The following is a 20153-nucleotide window of genomic DNA, read 5'->3' as shown; positions in this document are numbered from 1 at the left end:
AGGTTGTATAATGTTTAATGTTAAATATTTAATTGGAAAAACTTAGTAATACTGATTTCTATATGGATGTTAACTCACAGATTACATTTTTACAGAAAGACATTACAATCTGTTGGGAAAAAGGTTTTAGTTTTGTTGCAATTAAAGGGTCGACAAGAATTGACAATGGTATTTGGACTATATGACATAAAACTTTGTTATTGGTAAACATATTTGTATGTTTATAGAGGATGTTGTTCTACAAGAAGAGGTTGTTCAGTTATTACCCATGGTTAATGAAGCTAATGCCATGTCTGATGAGCTCAACAAGAAAGTACAGTTTGAACTGGCTCTCATTTCACCACAGGCAAGGGGACTTAAAGATGGCAAAACAGAGGTAAATATTTCATATATACACAAAGAAAAGTAGTTTCAGTTGGCTCCAATATTTTCCTCTTCATTAATTTTCTTATACCGTATAGCGGGTTATTTTAGTGTGGTAAAAATTTTCGCTTATTTTCGTGGATAGAACAAAATCGCCACATTAAATTCTGCCAATTTAAATCGCCACATGCATAGGTGTTGATAAAAGTTTTGAATCTGCCAAAATAATAAAATATTTCGTATACCTTATTCAATGAAAATCGCGAAAATAACCCTCTATACGGTATTTACACCATTGAAACAGCCAGGGTAAATGTATCTTCTGTCAAAGTTTTGTTTGTATTGACAGTTACATTTGATTCTTAAGTTATATTGAATATGTCCATTTTACCCTAAACAATGGTTGAAAACGCTAGCAGGCATATATTAAGTTCTCATTAGACATCTATTTTTCAAACTTTCCATGAAAAAAAATTCAGTGTTTAATTCCAGCAAAAATTACTTAAAAAAACATATTTATGTATCTTTTAAAATCACAAACCTTTAAAGAATTTGACTGTTTTAAATTTACAAAATCTAAATAATTAGACTTGAAGACATAAGAAATTATTTGGCAACAACTATGTTTCTACCTAGAGTATGTCGTTTCATTTTATTTGTGTGATATTTAATTCAATCATTGAATCACATTTAAATGAAGTAACAAACTTATTTTGCCGCCGAAATTAAGGTTGATGTAAGTTTTCGAGTAACAAGCACTGGAACTTGCGGAAATGCACAAAGTGATGAAATGTTGTATTCTTATCAAATAACCTGCTACACACTGCAAAGACAATGTTCAACCTCTTTTCTTAAGATAATGAATCGTTTATGTCCAAATTCCTTTTATAATTATCAATAAAAAATTGATGTTTCATCAACTTGGTAACCAAATACAGTTAAGTAAAGCCTGTCAGTCTGTTATGTGATACAGATTGAGTTATTTGGTATATGTTTAGTCATGTGATAGATTAAGTCATGTGATATAGGTTGAGTCACACGATACAGGTTAAATCATGTGATACAGGTTTAGTCATGTGATACAGATTAAGTCATGTGATGTAGGTTTAGTCATGAGATACAGATTAAGTTATGTGATAAAAGTTGAGTCACATGATACAGGTTTTACTGTCCCTTTGTTATCTTTTGTCCCTCTTCTGGTCATGTGATACTGTTTTAGTCATGTAATACAGGTTTAATCATGTAATACAGGTTTAGTCATGTGATACAGGTTTAGTCATGGGATACAGGTTTAGTCAAGTGTTCCAGGTTTAGTCATGTGATACAGCTTTAGTCATGTGATATAGACTTAGTCATGTGATAAAGGTTTAGTCATGTGACATAGGTGTAGTCATGTGATACAGGTTTATTCATGTGATACAGGTGTAGTCATGGTATACAGGTTTAGTCATGTGATACAGGTTTAGTCATGTGATACAGATTAAGTCATGTGATATAGGTTGTCATGAGATACAGATGTAGTCATGTGATACAGGTTCAGTCATGTGATACAAGTGTAGTCATTTGAGACAGGTTTAGTTATGTGATACAGGTTTAGTCATGTGATACAGGTGTAGTAAGTTTAGATGTGATACCGGTGTAGTCATGTGATACAGGTTTAGTAATTTTAGATGTGATACAGGTGTAGTCATGCGATACAGGTTTAGTCATTTTAGATGTAATACAGATGTAGTCATGTGATACAGGTTTAGTCATTTCAGATGTGATACAGGTGTAGTCATGCGATACAGGTTTAGTCATTTCAGATGTGATATAGGTTTAGTCATGTGATACAGGTTTAGTCATTTTAGATGTGATACAGGTGTAGTCATGTGATACAGGTTTAGTCATTTCAGATGTGATATAGGTTTAGTCATGTGATACAGGTTTAGTCATTTTAGATGTGATACAGGTGTAGTCATGTGATACAGGTTTAGTCATTTCAGATGTGATACAGGTTTATTCATTTGAGATGTGATACAGGTTTAGTCATGTGATGCAGGTTTAATAATTTCAGATGTGGTACAGGTTTTGTCATTTGAGATGTGATACAGGTTTAGGCATTTGAGATGTGATACAGGTTTAGTCATGTGATACAGGTTTAATAATTTCAAATGTGGTACAGGTTTTGTCATTTGAGATGTAATACAGGTTTAGTCATTTCAGATTTGAAACAGGTTTAGTCATGTGAAACAGGTGTAGTTATGTGATGCAGGTTTAGTCATGTGATACAGGGTATTGAGAAATTAATTTTGGATATATCATAGATTTATGTTCACTAGGTCATGGTGAAAATGTTGAACCCACAGACAGGAAATGAATGGATGTGGGATAGAAGTAAGTTCATCAACAGAAAGTTCTTGATGCAGGAAATGTACCAGAACTATATTGAGGGAGATGATGACTGGGACTTACCACAGGTAATTTATTAGTAACAATGTCAGATTAGGATTAGGATTAAAATTACTTCAGTTGAGTAACAAACCAACTAAGTTGCATGACTTTAGCAAATTGTGAAAATAAATGGTCATGAATATGTAAAACTTTTCCTAACTTAACTACATCAAGTATTAGAATCCTGATATAAATTCGCTGCAAACTGGGCTAGAAAGGGCTAAACGTCAGTGTTCTCCCCAGGCTGTTATAGCGTCGCGGTACCGCGACGCTATATTTTTTCACCGTGATGCTATAATAATTCCCGCGACGCTATAATTATTTTGAAGATGCTATTTTACTTGTCCTCAATTTTGAACTTTCATCTATTATCGATTATGATCATAAAAATTATATCACCTTTAATTGTAATCCATTTAAGTCGGACACTAAAGGCAATTAAGAGATTAAATAGCTAGGTGTTAATTGCCCTCAGGGTGATAACTGTTTGGATGCGAATATCCCAAGCTGACACTTGTGGCATGACTAAACCACGTGTCTGCAATCGCCAATGCAATCACAAAACAATTCGAAATCTACGTTTTGTATAACGAAATTTCAAAGATTGAAACAATTTTTTTGCTTTTAAAAAAAGGTCGTTTATTTGTGCAACTCTCCAAAAATTACTTTCTTTCTCTTCCGGTAAAACGAGAGCAAGAATTTTGGTTTAGAGCTAAAATAAGTTTAATACTTCTTTAAAAAGTTATCATAATTGGCTTAATTTTATGTTTAATCCATTTAATGCATTAAAAGCGTCTTATTCATTCACAATCTCTTGTCAAACAATGTTTATTCTCGGACTCATTTTCGTAAATTTTTCTACGGCCGCCATTGCACATTTTTTGTGTAAACTACGGATCGGAACCGGAACAGATATGACAAAAAAACGCATTTTCACGATAATGACAACAGATGGACAGTAGACAGAAAAAATATACCAAGAGAGAAAACTATGCATTAACAGACTATTTGTTAGATAACTTTGTTAAAAATACATATCATTTTGATGTAAAGATAAGAAACAATTGGGACTAATTCATTGAGTGCCATGAAACAATGAATTTCATAAACATGATAAAAAAAAAATTTTAAATTGATTTTTTTTGTTGTAACTTTATCTTTACTTGATATAATATAAAAAATAGTTAATTTTGTGTACCATATATTTAGTTTTGTATATATACAGGTTGATCTATAATGAACCATTCATTCATTTGACTTATTGTTGGGTAACTGAAACCACATATTTATTTTTATTTGGCACAAGAGGAAAAAAAAATTCTGTAACTATAAATGAATAAAGAAAACATAAACTGAAACAACTGTTTTTGTGGTTATAGTTTAATTGTATTCTCAGTTATGAATTGAACAATATAAACTAAAACATATAAAGGAAATAGAGCATCAACGCGACGCGACAAACGACATTAAAAAAAATACAGTTATTTTTTTTTACGCAAAATGTGATGCTATCCAAAATTTCTGGGGAGAACACTGAACGTGAAATAAAGTATCCAGGAATATATGTTGTTTAACAACAACTGATGCAATCTATAAACTTTTGAAAGTGTGGTTCAACCTTAAAAAGAGGAATAAAGCCTTCATTTTTTGTTTATTTTTATGTCATTTTTAAAAAAAAAATTGAAGTAGTCCCCATTGCCTAAGGACTGTTTCAGATTGGCATGCATGGGAATGGGATTGGAGGCATTTCTTTAGAAAATAAACTTGTTTTCAACATTGTTGTGCATGAACTTAATTCTTGTCTCCCAATTAATTATGACAGGAGAAGGATCCATTCTGGGAACCAGCTGACACAGAATTGTTGCTGGGTACAGTCCACCTACATCTCATGTCAGTAGCTCATAAGCTAGACTCTGAGGAGACTCTTACCATCACAAACTATAAGGGTGTAGAACTAGGTAAATATGCTCAAGTTTCTGATGCTTCGGTCTGGTAAGGCATCACAAACTATAAGGGTGTAGAACTAGGTAAATATGCTCAAGTCACTGATGTTTCCATCTGGGAAGGCATCACAAACTATAAGGGTGTAGAACTAGGTAAATATGCTCAAGTCACTGATGTTTCCATCTGGGAAGGCATCACAAACTATAAGGGTGTAGAACTAGGTAAATATGCTCAAGTCACTGATGTTTCCATCTGGGAAGGCATCACAAACTATAAGGGTGTAGAACTAGGTAAATATGCTCAAGTCACTGATGTTTCCATCTGGGAAGGCACCACAAACTATAAGGGTGTAGAACTAGGTAAATATGCTCAAGTCACTGATATTTCCATCTGGGAAGGCACCACAAACTATAAGGGTGTAGAACTAGGTAAATATGCTCAAGTCGCTGAAGTTTCCATCTGGGAAGGCACCACAAACTATAAGGGTGTAGAACTAGGTAAATATGCTCAAGTCGCTGATATTTCCATCTGGGAAGGCATCACAAACTATAAGGGTGTAGAACTAGGTAAATATGCTCAAGTCACTGATGTTTCCATCTGGGAAGGCATCACAAACTATAAGGGTGTAGAACTAGGTAAATATGCTCAAGTCACTGATGTTTCCATCTGGGAAGGCACCACAAACTATAAGGGTGTAAAACTAGGTAAATATGCTCAAGTCGCTGATGTTTCCATCTGGGAAGGCATCACAAACTATAAGGGTGTAGAACTAGGTAAATATGCTCAAGTCACTGATGTTTCCATCTGGGAAGGCACCACAAACTATAAGAGTGTAGAACTAGGTAAATATGCTCAAGTCACTGATATTTCCATCTGGGAAGGCATCACAAACTATAAGGATGTAGAACTAGGTAAATATGCTCCAGTCGCTGATGTTTCCATCTGGGAAGGCATCACAAACTATAAGGGTGTAGAACTAGGTAAATATGCTCAAGTCACTGATGTTTCCATCTGGGAAGGCATCACAAACTATAAGGGTGTAGAATTAGGTAAATATGCTCAAGTCACTGATGTTTCCATCTGGGAAGGCACCACAAACTATAAGGGTGTAGAACTAGGTAAATATGCTCAAATCACTGATGTTTCCATCTGGGAAGGCACCACAAACTATAAGGGTGTAGAACTAGGTAAATATGCTCAACTTGCTGATGTTTCCATCTGGGAAGGACTTGTAAGGGTAGTATCTTAAAGTAAATGTTGTAAAAACAAAATCCTATTTATCTGTATTTTACTTAAAAATGGACATAATTTTTCTGCCAGTTAACATTTCATTGACTGTGGTTAAAGTTTTAAAATTATGATAACTTATTTAAAATATCCTGAATTTCTACCAAACTCAGACAAAAAGCTTGTTTATGATCATAAGATATTATCCAGAAGTAAAATTTGTAAAAAAAATCCTGCTTATCATCTGCATTTAACTTATGTATGGACTGAGTTTTTTTCTGCGACAACATTACATTGGCTCTGTGGTTAAAGTTTAAAAAAGAATTTGAGAAGAGATATCTAATAAGATAATTGATGAATTTTACAGGACATATAGAATGTGCTATAGAACCTTGTTCTGCTAAAGGAGGACCATTACCAGAGGATGATTTTGTAGATAGTCCTGATGAATTAGTAAGTAACCAATTATCATAAATTAGTAAGTAACCAATTATCATGAATTAGTAAGTAACCAATTATTATGAAATAATAAGTAATCAATTATGAAATAGTAAGTAATCATTATTCATGAATTAGTAACTAATCAATTATAATGAATTAGTAAGTAATCAATTATCATGAATTAGTAAGTAACCAATTATCATGAAATACAATTATCATAAAAAAAAAGTGTTATCAATTCAATTCTTTATTACTTTAAGCACATTATGCTTATCAGTGCAGTATCAATAACCATGAAAAAGTAAGTTATCAATTATCAGAAATAAGTCAGTTACCAATAATCATGAAATAGTAAGTTTTTAATTTATCATGAATTAGTAAGTGATCAATTATCATGAATTAGTAAGTTATCAATTATCATGAATTAGTAAGTTATCAGTTATCATGAATTAATAAATTATTAATTATCATGAATTAGTAAGTAATCAATTATCATGAATAAGTAAGTATTGAATATTATGAATTAGCAAGATATCAATAATCATAAATTAGTAAGTAATCAATTATCATGCATAAGTAAGTTATCAATTATCACGAATACGAAAGTACTGTAAACCAACTTATTGTTGCAAGCGATTTATTTTCGCGACTTTCGCGAGTAGAAAAATAACGCGAATATAAATTGTGCGAATTTGTTCATTTTCGATCTTTCCTTGATAAACTTCATCAAGTAAATCAGATAATCGCGAAATTAAATAGCCGCGAAGTGGTCAAGAAAGGGTTTAACGCAAAATAAAGTATCCGCAAAAATAAGTTGGTTTACAGTAATCAATTATCCTGAATTAGCAATAAACTCATCATAGATACCAGGACTAAATTTTGTACACCAGACACATGTTTCTTCTACAGAAGACTCATCAGTGACGTTGAATTCAAAAATAACATGCTATTATTTGAACTTGGAATTATTTTCAAATATGGAATTTGCATAATTTCTTGTGTTTAAATTTTTTAATAAATTCCATGTTTATTTGGTATTATGATCATTTGTGAGGTTCATAACATTTTCCATTCATTGTATTTTGGTTAGATAGTGTTGTGCGCAGCACAGTACATTCTATTAAAAATATAATATTTTCTTGTAATAGAAATTGTTGAGCGCAGCACAGTACATTTCAGTACAGAATAAACATGGAATTTATAAAAAATTTCAATAACAAGAAATCAAGCAAATTCCATAATTAAAAATAATTCTAAGTTCAAATAATAGCCTGTTAAAAGTAAAAATTCAAAATAAAGCACAAAGTTGAAGAGCATTGAGGACCCAAATTCCTAAAAGTTTTGCCAAATACAGCTAGTATGATTGCAAATGAGACAACTGTCCACAAAAGACCAAAATGACACAGACATTAACAACTATAGGTCAACGTACAGCCTTCAACAATGAGCAAAGCCCATACAGCATAGTCAGCTATAAAAGGTCACAATAAGACAATGTAAAACAATTTAAACTAGAAAACTAACGCCCTTATTTATGCAAAAAATAAAAGCGAAAAACAAATAGGTAACACATAAACAAACGACAACCACTGAATTACAGGTTCCTGACTTGGGACAGGCATATACATAAATAATGAGGCCGGGTTTAACATGATTGCAGGACCCCAACCCTCCCCTAATCTAGGACAGTGGTATAACAGTACAACATAAGAACCAACTATAAAAATCAGTTGAAAAAGGCTTTAATAAATCAGATGGACAAAAATACAAGTGGACGTGGCCGTGTACTTATACATCCCAACACAAAAAGACACAATAAACAGATCCGAGAGTACTCGCAGTTATCTGACAGCTAGTTTAAAGCCACTAACAACTAATAAAAAAATCATGCATCCAAGACTAACCTATCAATCCATACACATCCAATGGATTTAGTGTAAAGACGTCATAAACAGCCAGAGAAAAACATGACCTTGTGCAATGTAATCAATTATCATGAATTTGTAAGTAATCAATTATCATGAATTAGTAAGTCAATTATCATGAATTAGTAAGTAATCAATTATCGTGAATAAGTAAGTAACCAATTATCATGATTTAGTAAGTTTTCAATCATGTTTGATACAGTTTGTATTGAATTGATTGAGATGTTCAGACACTTTGTACAGATACACATAACTATAATAATACTTTATTTTGCAGATTGGTCAGGAGCTTCATTTTAAGATGAAAATAAATCATGCCAGAGGTCTCCCCCAGAATATTGCCAAAGTAAGATATTTGATAATTGACCAAAAAGTCATAATTCCACTGAACTTTTACAGATTGCTCTACAAAATAGGAGTATAAGTACCTGGTAATGTTTTTAGGGGTTCTAGTGACAAATGGATTTTGATTTTCTGGGCTAGATTTCCTTGCATTGGAAGACTCTCACATTTCAATATTTTAATTTTTAAGCTCCCCATTTATATTCGATAATTACAAAGTTCCACAAACTAAAGTGTCTTTTTATTAGAATATGTATTCAAAATATTGGTAAAGGACTGTGTACACAGCTACTTTTGCATAGGTACTATTTCTGTACAAATAAAATGCAGTACTTGAAATTTACTTTTAATATTTAGTACTATTTCTTTACTTTAAAACTATTGTGATATTTAGGTACTTGTAATTTACAGTACTTGATTTGTACTAAATATTTTGGTACAGAAATAATACAATATTCCATGTTTGAAAATCATAATTTTAAGAGATTTGAAATAGAAAAACTTTCAAAATGCTGAAAATGTAACGGTAGTAACCAAAAATCTGTAGTACCCAAATTTCAAGTACAAATCAAGTACTGTAAAATACAGGTACCTAAATATTACAATAATTTTAGAGTAACAAAATAATACTGAATTTTAAAAGTAGATTTCCAGTACTACAAATTTTTAGTACAAAAATAGTACCTACTAGAACACACCCGTGATATCGCGGGTCCGTGACTGAATTAAAGTATATAACTATGCGCAAGCCTTATTTTAGTATTAGTATTGTCAACTGATAAAGTCATGTCAATTATAAGATACACAGTTTTCTCTGCTTTCAAATCTTTCTGTTTGAACCCGTCGAACTGGAACTTATCAATTATTGGTAATATTAATTATTTGGAAAACAAAAGGTCCTGGAATGGAATTTTTCAATCAACAGCATTGTTCTATATTAGTTATAAATAAAGTTGAATTCTTTGATCCGCTGTTAAATTACGTCATGCCCGCTAACAAATTGAAAACTGTACCTATACGCCTTATTTTTAGTCCAGATTTTTAGTATTCTTATTGTTATCTTATAAAGTCTTACTGATTAAAATACATCAATAGACCTGTAACAATTTGACAATTTAGTAGTGTTAACCCTGTGATTATGACCCGTGTATATAGCATATTAATCCTGAATAAGCATATTAATCCTGAATACATCGTTTGTTGGTGCGCCTGTCAGATGCGGAACGTACTGATAAGGTAATAGGTAACAGGTGAATATACCATTGGTATCGATATCGGACTCGACCCGGAACTTCTTAATTATTGGCAATATTAATTACGTGGAAAACAAAAGAACCTGGAGTGGTGTAATTTTTAATCTACACCTTTGTACTATATTAGTTATATATAAAGTTGAATTCTTTGATTCGCCGTTTTTACGTGATGACGGCTGACAAATTGGACCTCGTAATTTTAGTATTATAGATGGAAGAGTAGCTGTGTAACCCTGTGTACCACTTGTTATTGCTACTGTCTGTGTAAATATGTCATGTTGATTGTAAACAGTGATCTATTTGTCAGTAAAATAAAAACACTTTCCTTCAATATTTTTTATCCAAGTGTCATGACACTCCATAATTGCCTATAATTGCTTACATTCACTTCATATAAACTCTGGTGAATAGTTACCTTCAGCTAACATACCACATCTTCTTATTTTACATCAAATTTTACCAATTTATGAAAAATGAAAGAAACATATTTTAACATTGTATCATAATCATCAAAAAACTTGTAGTGTAGTTAATAATCATTCAAAAGAGTTCTCAAGTAGATACATGATTTATTTATCAACTTAAATCCAAACCATCATTCATGATTACAGGAGTCTATAAAGAAAACGGAAAGAAACTATTACAATGTCTATTACTAATGACTAACTACCACAAAACCAAATAAACATAATATACTACAAAACTTTTGTCAACTAATGATTTTAAACAAACTTTGGTATGGTATTGGATTTGCTCATTGTTGAAGGCTATACATTGACCTATAGTTTTTAATGTCTTTATCTTTTGGTCTCTTGTGAAGAGCTGTCTCATTGACAACCACACCACATCTTTATATATTTGATAGTTGATAACCATTGGTTGATCCTGAACTTTTTATAGGGGGAGGGGGGCATTGACTTCCATGAGAGGGGACCTGCTACAGTCATGCTTCAATAATCCCTAGCTTCTATGTCTTTTGATCAGCGATATTTACAAAACTCTTAAAAGCTTAATATTTTAGAAGGTAGAAGGCCTTAATCCTTTATACTATATAAAGACGCCTTTTGTCATGAAGTTTCTCTCTGTCATATGTTCATGTAAAATACAATGAAGGTTTAACAAAATTGTGGGTAATTGAAAAAATAAAACATTAGAATGTATCTTGAACTGTCCATTTTTTTGGAAAATATAGAAAAATGCTAATAATATAAGTTTATCCATAAAGTGAATTTATTTCACCTACCCTTACTAAGTTATTACCAATACAAAGTTTAATACAATTATGAATTTATTTCACCTTCTCTTATAGAGTTATTGCCAGTACAAAGTATACCTAGACAATGAATATGTAAAAACACCAGAAGTAGAAAGCATGAATCCAAACTTCACTCATGAAAAACTTTTCCATTTTAAACCAGTCACTCAGCAAGTAAGTATATAGGAACTTGTATTTATTATTCTCTAGAATCAAGGTTTTATAATACGTCTAAAAGAAGAGCTTGATATAGTCAATGAGACAACAATCTTACAATACATTTATAGACTTAAGACATCTAGTTATATTAAAATATTCTTCATCTAAAATTTACTGTCTACAAATAGAGAAATAACAAAAAATGATTTATGAAAATAATTAAAAATTTGGAAAATAAATTGGAATGTTTGAATTGATTGATTATAGAGTATTTCATAGAACAGATAAAGTAGCTTATAGATATAAGGGGAAATATATCTTCTTGTATTTGTGATGACAGTCTTTTGAAGGTAAACAAGGCTGCATCTTAACAACTCCCATATGTAACCGAAGTTAATCATTAATTCATACTTGTATTTCCATAGCTTGTTGGCTACCTCCAAGATTCAGCCATAGTGATAGAAGTCTGGGGGAGACAGAAAGGAGAAGGGGGAAGTAAGGGATCTTCAGCACCAACCAAACCACCAATCAAAGCACCAATCAAAGCACCAGCAAAAATTGAGGTAAGATTAAAGCTGGGGGAGACATAGATAATATGAGGAGACAGAAGAAGTAAATCTAGCAAATCTGCTTAATTTCAGGAATGGTTAGAGTTAAGGGCATACGATACAGTTACAGGGAAGGTAATGACGTTGCTAACGTAATTTGTCATTTTCGCGACGTCAAACTGTGACATATCGGGAAAAGATGCATTTTTCGACTGATTTTTATCATTCAAATTGATTTAATTTGAAAACGAGTTCATGGACCCCTATTTTTCAAAACGGCATTGTGTTTCATTTTGCAGGGAGATTATGTGATCCAAATTTTATAAAACTGTAAATAGAGGATTTTTTTTTATTTTGATAAACATGCAGTAAAAAATGACGTTTTTTCCTCAATTCATTGACATTTGATAAATATGAGTTATTTCTGAATATAAAATTGCATTATTTTTTTGGATATTTATAAAATACAGAAATTACCGATTATTTAACAAAAAACAATTTGTGTTTATCTTTTATAACAAAAAAGTTATGTCTTTCTTTCGAAAAATAAACTACGGCCACAAATCTGAATTTTGAGCAAATATACAAATTTTCGACCTCAAGTAGCACATGAAGGTATATTTTTTATTACATATTTGATTTAATCAGGTAAAAAATAGCCTATATGCAAATTTTCATGAACTTGTAAATACAGGATCAAAACTGTATCGTATGCCCTTAAAAGAAGTCAGAAAGATGACTTAAGAAGTATGGTGGCATCTGCACTGGTAAACATACTTCAGCTAAAGTAAGGGTATGGTTAGAGTTTTAGTAGAGAGAATGATAGCTTGAAAAATAAGGTGTCATCTGCCCTGGTGAACAAACCAGCTAAAGTAAGGGTATGGTTAGAGTTTTAGTAGAGAGAATGATAGCTTGAAAAATAAGGTGTCATCTGCCCTGGTGAACAAACCAGCTAAAGTAAGGGTATGGTTAGAGTTTTAGTAGATAGAATGATAGCTTGAGAAGTAATGTGCCATCTGCACTGGTGAACAAACCAGCTAAAGTAAGGATATGGTTAGAGTTTTAGTAGAGAGAATGATAGCTTGAGAAGTAAAGTGTCATCTGCACTGGTAAACATACTTAAGCTCAAGTAAGGGTATGGTTAGAGTTTTAGTAGAGAGAATGATAGCTTGAGAAGTAATGTGCCATCTGCACTGGTGAACAAACCAGCTAAAGTAAGGATATGGTTAGAGTTTTAGTAGAGAGAATAATAGCTTGAGAAGTAAAGTGTCATCTGCACTGGTAAACATACTTCAGCTAAAGTAAGGGTATGGTTAGAGTTTTAGTAGACAAAATGATAGCTTGAAAAATAAGGTGTCATCTGCACTGGTGAACAAACCAGCTTAAGTAAGGGTATTGTTAGAGTTTTAGTAGACAAAATGATAGCTTGAAAAATAAGGTGTCATCTGCCCTGGTGAACAAACCAGCTTAAGTAAGGGTATTGTTAGAGTTTTAGTAGAGAGAATGATAGCTTGAGAAGTAAGGTGTCATCTGCACTGGTGAACAAACCAGCTAAAGTAAGGGTATTGTTAGAGTTTTAGTAGAGAGAATGATAGCTTGAGAAGTAAGGTGTCATCTGCACTGGTGAACAAACCAGCTAAAGTAAGGGTATGGTTAGAGTTTTAGTAGAGAGAATGATAGCTTGAGAAGTAAGGTGTCATCTGCCCTGGTGAACAAACCAGCTGAAGAAAGGGTATGGTTAGAGTTTTAGTAGAGAGAATGATAGCTTGAAAAATAAGGTGTCATCTGCCCTGGTGAACAAACCAGCTAAAGTAAGGGTATTGTTAGAGTTTTAGTAGATAGAATGATAGCTTTAGAAGTAAGGTGTCATCTGCACTGGTGAACAAACCAGCTAAAGTAAGGGTATTGTTAGAGTTTTAGTAGAGAGAATGATAGCTTGAGAAGTAAGGTGTCATCTGCACTGGTGAACAAACCAGCTAAAGTAAGGGTATTGTTAGAGTTTTAGTAGAGAGAATGATAGCTTCAGAAGTAAGGTGTCATCTGCACTGGTGAACAAACCAGCTAAAGTAAGGGTATTGTTAGAGTTTTAGTAGAGAGAATGATAGCTTGAGAAGTAAGGTGTCATCTGCAAAGTAAGATTTACAAATAAGTCAACATGACCAAAATGGTCAGTTGACCCCTTTAGGAGTAATTGCCCTTTATAGTCAATTTTTAACCATTTTTCGTAAATATCCATAATCTTTTACAAAAATCTTCTCCTCTGAAAATACCGGGGCCAAATAAATCCAAACTTGGCCACAATCATCATTGATGTATCTAGTTTAAAGTTTGTGTTTAATTACCCGGCCAACCATCCAAGATGGCCGCCATGGCTAAAAAAAAAACATAGGGGTAAAATGCAGTTTTTGGCTTACAACTCAAAAACCAAAGCATTTAGAGCAAATCTGACAAGGGGTAATATTGTTTATCAGGTCAAGATCTATCTGCCCTGAATTTTTCAGATGAATCAGACAACCCATTGTTGGGTTGCTGCCCCTAAATTGGTAATTTTAAGGAAATTTTACTGTTTTTGGTTATTATCTTGAATATTATTATAGATGGAGATAAACTGTAAACAGCAATAATGTTCAGCAAAGTAAGATTTACAAATAAGTCAACATGACCAAAATGGTCAGTTGACCCCTTTTGGAGTTATTGCCCTTTATAGTCAATTTTTAACCATTTTTCGTAAATATCCATGATCTTTTACAAAAATCTTCTCCTGAAAATACCGGGCCAAATTAATCCAAACTTGTCCACAATCATCATTGATGTATCTAGTTTAAAGTTTGTGTTTAATTACCCGGCCAACCATCCAAGATGGCCGCCATGGCTAAAAATAGAACATAGGGGTAAAATGCAGTTTTTGGCTTATAACTCAAAAACCAAAGCATTTAGAGGAAATCTGAGGGTAAAATTGTTTATCAGGTCAAGATCTATCTGCCCTGAATTTTACAGATGAATCAGACAACCCATTGTTGGGTTGCTGCCCCTAAATTGGTAATTTTAAGGAAATTTTACTGTTTTTGGTTATTATCTTGAATATTATTATAGATGGAGATAAACTGTAAACAGCAATAATGTTCAGCAAAGTAAGATTTACAAATAGGTCAACATGACCAAAATGGTCAGTTGACCCCTTTCGGAGTTATTGCCCTTTATAGTAAATTTTTAACCATTTTTCGTAAATATCCATGATCTTTTACAAAAATCTTCTCCTCTGAAACTACCTGGCCAAATCAATCCAAACCTGGCCACAATCATCATTGATGTATCTAGTTTAAAAAGTGTGTTTTTTTACCCGGCCAACCAACCAAGATGGCCGCCAAGGCTAAAAAAAGAACATGGAGGTTAAATGCAGTTTTGGTTATTACTCAAAAACCAAAGCATTTAGAACAAATCTGACAGAGGGTAAAATGGTTTATCTGGTCAAGATCTATCTGCCCTGAAACTTTAAGATGAATGGGACAACTCGTTGTTAGGGTGCTACCCCTAAATTGGTAATTTTAAGGAAATTTTGCTGTTTTGGGTTATTATCTTGAATATTATCATAGATAGAGATAAACTGTAAACAGCAATAATGTGTACCAATTTAAGACTCAAAAATAAGTCAACATGACCAAAATGGTCAATTGACCCCCTAAGAAGTTATTGTCCTTTTTAATCAATTTTTAACAATTTTCATAAAATTTGTAAATATTTACTAACATTTTCCACTGAAACTACACGGACAAGTTCATTATAGATAGAGATAATTGTAAGCAGCAAGAATGTTCAGTAAAGTAAGATGTACAAACACATCACAATCACCAAAACACAATTTTGTCATGAACTGTCTGCTTCCTTTGTTTAATTCACATATACCAAGGTGAGCGACACAGGCTCTTTAGAGCCTCTAGTTTATCTGTATTTTCATAAAATAAACAGCCCTCTTTTTTTTTTAAACATTGCCATTTTGTCACTTACCAACATTGTTAGATTTATTTATCATATGCTGATGTGCTGCAAATCCCTTGTTTTCATCAATGATTAAGATTGTATTATTTATTATGTTTAAAGGAGAGTTTTAATCAAATTTCTTTATTGTTACTTTCGTTAACATAATTTTGACCGTTTGAAATTTATAATGTGATTGTAAACTGCACTAAGCTATCTTAATTTGATTCAGAAAAAAGAAGAGCAGACAAAGAAGGATGTAGGACCAGCCAAGCCTGCTGTAGTAGCATCTTCTGTATCAAACAATGATACTCAGACCAAGAAAATGGCAGATGAGGTTAACATGTACAAGAAGAAAGCTGCTGACTCAGAAAAGAAAATGGTAAGTTTTCGACTTACAGTTCTAAAAAGCCGTCATATCAAACGATATCTATGTTAGGCATATTGTCCCACTGTCATATAATTCTCCATGAACATTGTTACTCCAATCTTTTGAAACAGTTTCTACAGCTAAAAATAGAGAACATTATTTGATTACAGAATAAGACCACTTGAAGTTTGGGATGCAATAATAATGCTTCAGTAACATTTCTGTCATCTGGATATTACTTTTATTTCTCCTAATTTGCATCCCAATTAACCTATTTACTTGATATTGAGGTATATATAGTCTACCTGGTTCTATCTGTCTATTTTCACAATGTAATTGTAGTAATGTGTCTCTTTTACAGAATGAGGTTCAACAGTTCTTGGCTAACAAGAAAAACCAAGGAGTTACCCAAATTTCTGTAAGTAATTTATTAAACAATTAGGGAGAGCCTTTATAAAGAAAAGAGAGCTGAAATCATCTGATGGTCCATTATCATATTTAGGTGTTATATTAGCTTTTTCCTGTATACATATTTCAAACATGGTGCTTAACCTTTCATTCTGTCTAGACAAACACATAAATGAATCAACGATAACATAATATTATAAGTTGTCAAAAGTAATCATGTTGATATGAAATTACTGGTTGTTTTCTAACAAAGTAATCAAAGTTGATATAAAATTACTGGATGTTTTCTAACAAAGTAATCAAATTTGATATGAAATTACTGGATGTTTTCTAACAAAGTAATCAAAGTTGATATGAAATTACTGGTTAATTTCTGACGTGGTAATCAAAGTTGATATAAAATTACTGGTTGTTTTCTGATAAAGTAATCAAATTTGAAATTATTTACTGGTTGTCTTATGACGAGGTATTCAAAGATAATACTTAATAAAGTCAAAGTTTTATTACAATCTGGAAATCAAATGAAAACAAAAAATAATTTGCTTGTTATTTTTCAGATATCTGATTTAGAGTCTTTATTAGGAGGAAGTGTTCCGTCAGGAGGAAATAACAATTCCTCTGCCTGCACTGTACAGTAATCAACTAGCTATACAGAAAGAGGAGGAGAACAACAATTCCTCTGCCTGCACTGTACAGTAATCAACTAACTATACAGAAAAATGGAGCTATGTTATTGCTCCTGTTACATTCAATATTAATTGCAATATTTCAATATTAGTTCTAAATAGGAAAATATATTTCAGGAAATAGTAAATAACTTTCATTACCAATAAGTTGTTTTTTACATTGTTTAACTTGTCTTTGTGAAGATTAAATGAGCTGGTTTCAACTAAAGCTTTACAAAGATGTGTTCTACAAGGAATTATAGTATAGTTATTTCAATTGTTAAAAAGCTGTGATAATTCTTTGTGCTTTATAATTCATAAAATAGAAAATGTTACTTAGTTTTTCTGTTTAAATCTTGTAAAATAATTTGATTTGTATAAATGTTTTATTGTCTGTTTTGTTTTTAAATTTTTATTTCTCACCTGGTAAGTGTTAGTTTTGTCAAACTAAGAAATGGTTCTTTTACAATCCTGAAGTTTATTGAATCAACTACTTGTTAAGAGGGGGATTAAGGGGGGGGCAGGGGCCCATGCCCTTCTTTTGAGAAAAAATTGGTTGCTTATATAGGGAATCACTGAAGCGTGATGAGATATGGCCCCCTCCTAGGCAGCCAATGGGCCCCCACTTATGAAAATTTCTGGATCTGCCACTGAGATGTATATTTCCTTGGTCCTAACTGACTTTATCATTGATGAACAGTATATGATACCTTCTAAGTTCTAACCATTATCCCTCCTTAAAGGTTAGTATTGATACCTTCTAAGTTCTAACCATTATCCCTCCTTAAAGGTTAGTATTGATACCTTCTAAGTTCTAACCATTATCCCTCCTTAAAGGTTAGTATTGATACCTTCTAAGTTCTAACAATTATCCCTCCTTAAAGGTTAGTATTGATACCTTCTAAGTTCTAACCATTATCCCTCCTTAAAGGTTAGTATTGATACCTTCTAAGTTCTAACCATTATCCCTCATTAAAGGTTAGTATTGATACCTTCTAAGTTCTAACCATTATCCCTCCTCAAAGGTTAGTATTGATACCTTCTAAGTTCTAACTATTATCCCTCCTCAAAGGTTAGTATTGATACCTTCTAAGTTCTAACTATTATCCCTCCTTAAAGGTTAGTATTGATACCTTCTAAGTTCTAACCATTATCCCTCCTTAAAGGTTAGTATTGCAAGATTTTATCATGTAGGTTTCAGGAGCCTGTAATTCAGTGGTTGTCGTTTGTTTATGTGTTACATGTTTGTTTTCGTTAATTTTTTTACATAAATAAGGTTGTTAGTTTTCTCGTTTGAATTGTTTTACATTGTCTTATCTGGGCCTTTTATAGCTGACTATGCAGTATTGGCTTTGCTCATTGTTGAAGGCCGTACGGTGACCTATAGTTGTTAATGTTGGTGTCATTTTGGTTCTTTGTGGATAGTTGTCTCATTGGCAATCATACCACATCTTCTTTTTTATATTCTCTTACTAGATGTATTTTTCATTCATGTTTGTTATTTTATGTCATAATGGTGTTGGGCATTTTGAAATGTTGTGTATAACCAATGTATGTCTATTCATTCTTCGTATACATGATTTATTTTTACAAATCAAAAGTCTCAATAATATATTTCAAATCCAATCAACATAAAGTAGTATGTATGTGTGTAAGCTCCTAACAGATAATTGTGTATGCACATATCAGCTCCTAACAGATAATTGTGTATGCACATATCAGCTCCTAACAGATAATTGGGTATGCACATATCAGCTCCTAACAGATAATTGTGTATGCACATATCAGCTCCTAACAGATAATTGGGTATGCACATATCAGCTCCTAACAGATAATTGTGTATGCACATATCAGCTCCTAACAGATAATTGTGTATGCACATATCAGCTCCTAACAGATAATTGTGTATGCACATATCAGCTCCTAACAGATAATTGTGTATGCACATATCAGCTCCTAACAGATAATTGTGTATGCACATATCAGCTCCTCACAGATAATTGTGTATGCACATATCAGCTCCTCACAGATAATTGTGTATGCACATATCAGCTCTTAACAGATAATTGTGTATGCACATATCAGCTCCTAACAGATAATTGTGTATGCACATATCAGCTCCTAACAGATAATTGTGTATGCACATATCAGCTCCTAACAGATAATTGTGTATGCACATATCAGCTCCTAACAGATAATTGTGTATGCACATATCAGCTCCTAACAGATAATTGGGTATGCACATATCAGCTCCTAACAGATAATTGTGTATGCACATATCAGCTCCTAACAGATAATTGGGTATGCACATATCAGCTCCTAACAGATAATTGTGTATGCACATATCAGCTCCTAACAGATAATTGTGTATGCACATATCAGCTCCTAACAGATAATTGTGTATGCACATATCAGCTCCTAACAGATAATTGTGTATGCACATATCAGCTCCTAACAGATAATTGTGTATGCACATATCAGCTCCTCACAGATAATTGTGTATGCACATATCAGCTCCTCACAGATAATTGTGTATGCACATATCAGCTCTTAACAGATAATTGTGTATGCACATATCAGCTCCTAACAGATAATTGTGTATGCACATATCAGCTCCTAACAGATAATTGTGTATGCACATATCAGCTCCTAACAGATAATTGTGTATGCACATATCAGCTCCTAACAGATAATTGTGTATGCACATATCAGCTCCTAACAGATAATTGTGTATGCACATATCAGCTCCTAACAGATAATTGTGTATGCACATATCAGCTCCTAACAGATAATTGTGTATGCACATATCAGCTCCTAACAGATAATTGTGTATGCACATATCTGC

The 20153-nt window shown here is 32.6% G+C and overlaps 1 protein-coding gene across 2 annotated transcripts in view; it reads left to right on the top strand.

Annotated features, from left to right (window-relative positions):
- Positions 1 to 17702, top strand: part of LOC134712898 (kinesin-like protein KIF28P) — a 52440-nt gene extending 34738 nt beyond the window's left edge. For both annotated transcript variants that reach the window (XM_063574893.1, XM_063574894.1), the window contains 10 exons: positions 228 to 376; positions 2685 to 2822; positions 4619 to 4754; positions 6335 to 6420; positions 8611 to 8679; positions 11238 to 11357; positions 11768 to 11905; positions 16098 to 16247; positions 16597 to 16653; positions 17201 to 17702. In XM_063574893.1, the coding sequence (XP_063430963.1) occupies positions 228 to 376; positions 2685 to 2822; positions 4619 to 4754; positions 6335 to 6420; positions 8611 to 8679; positions 11238 to 11357; positions 11768 to 11905; positions 16098 to 16247; positions 16597 to 16653; positions 17201 to 17281 (1124 nt within the window). In that variant the 3' untranslated portion in view covers positions 17282 to 17702. The remainder of the gene's footprint in view (positions 1 to 227; positions 377 to 2684; positions 2823 to 4618; positions 4755 to 6334; positions 6421 to 8610; positions 8680 to 11237; positions 11358 to 11767; positions 11906 to 16097; positions 16248 to 16596; positions 16654 to 17200) is intronic.
- Positions 17703 to 20153: the final 2451 nt, after the last annotated feature.

This window comes from Mytilus trossulus, chromosome 3 (assembly GCF_036588685.1).
Source record: "Mytilus trossulus isolate FHL-02 chromosome 3, PNRI_Mtr1.1.1.hap1, whole genome shotgun sequence".
Lineage (NCBI taxonomy): Eukaryota > Metazoa > Mollusca > Bivalvia > Mytilida > Mytilidae > Mytilus > Mytilus trossulus.
This window is presented reverse-complemented; position numbering and strand designations above follow the sequence as displayed.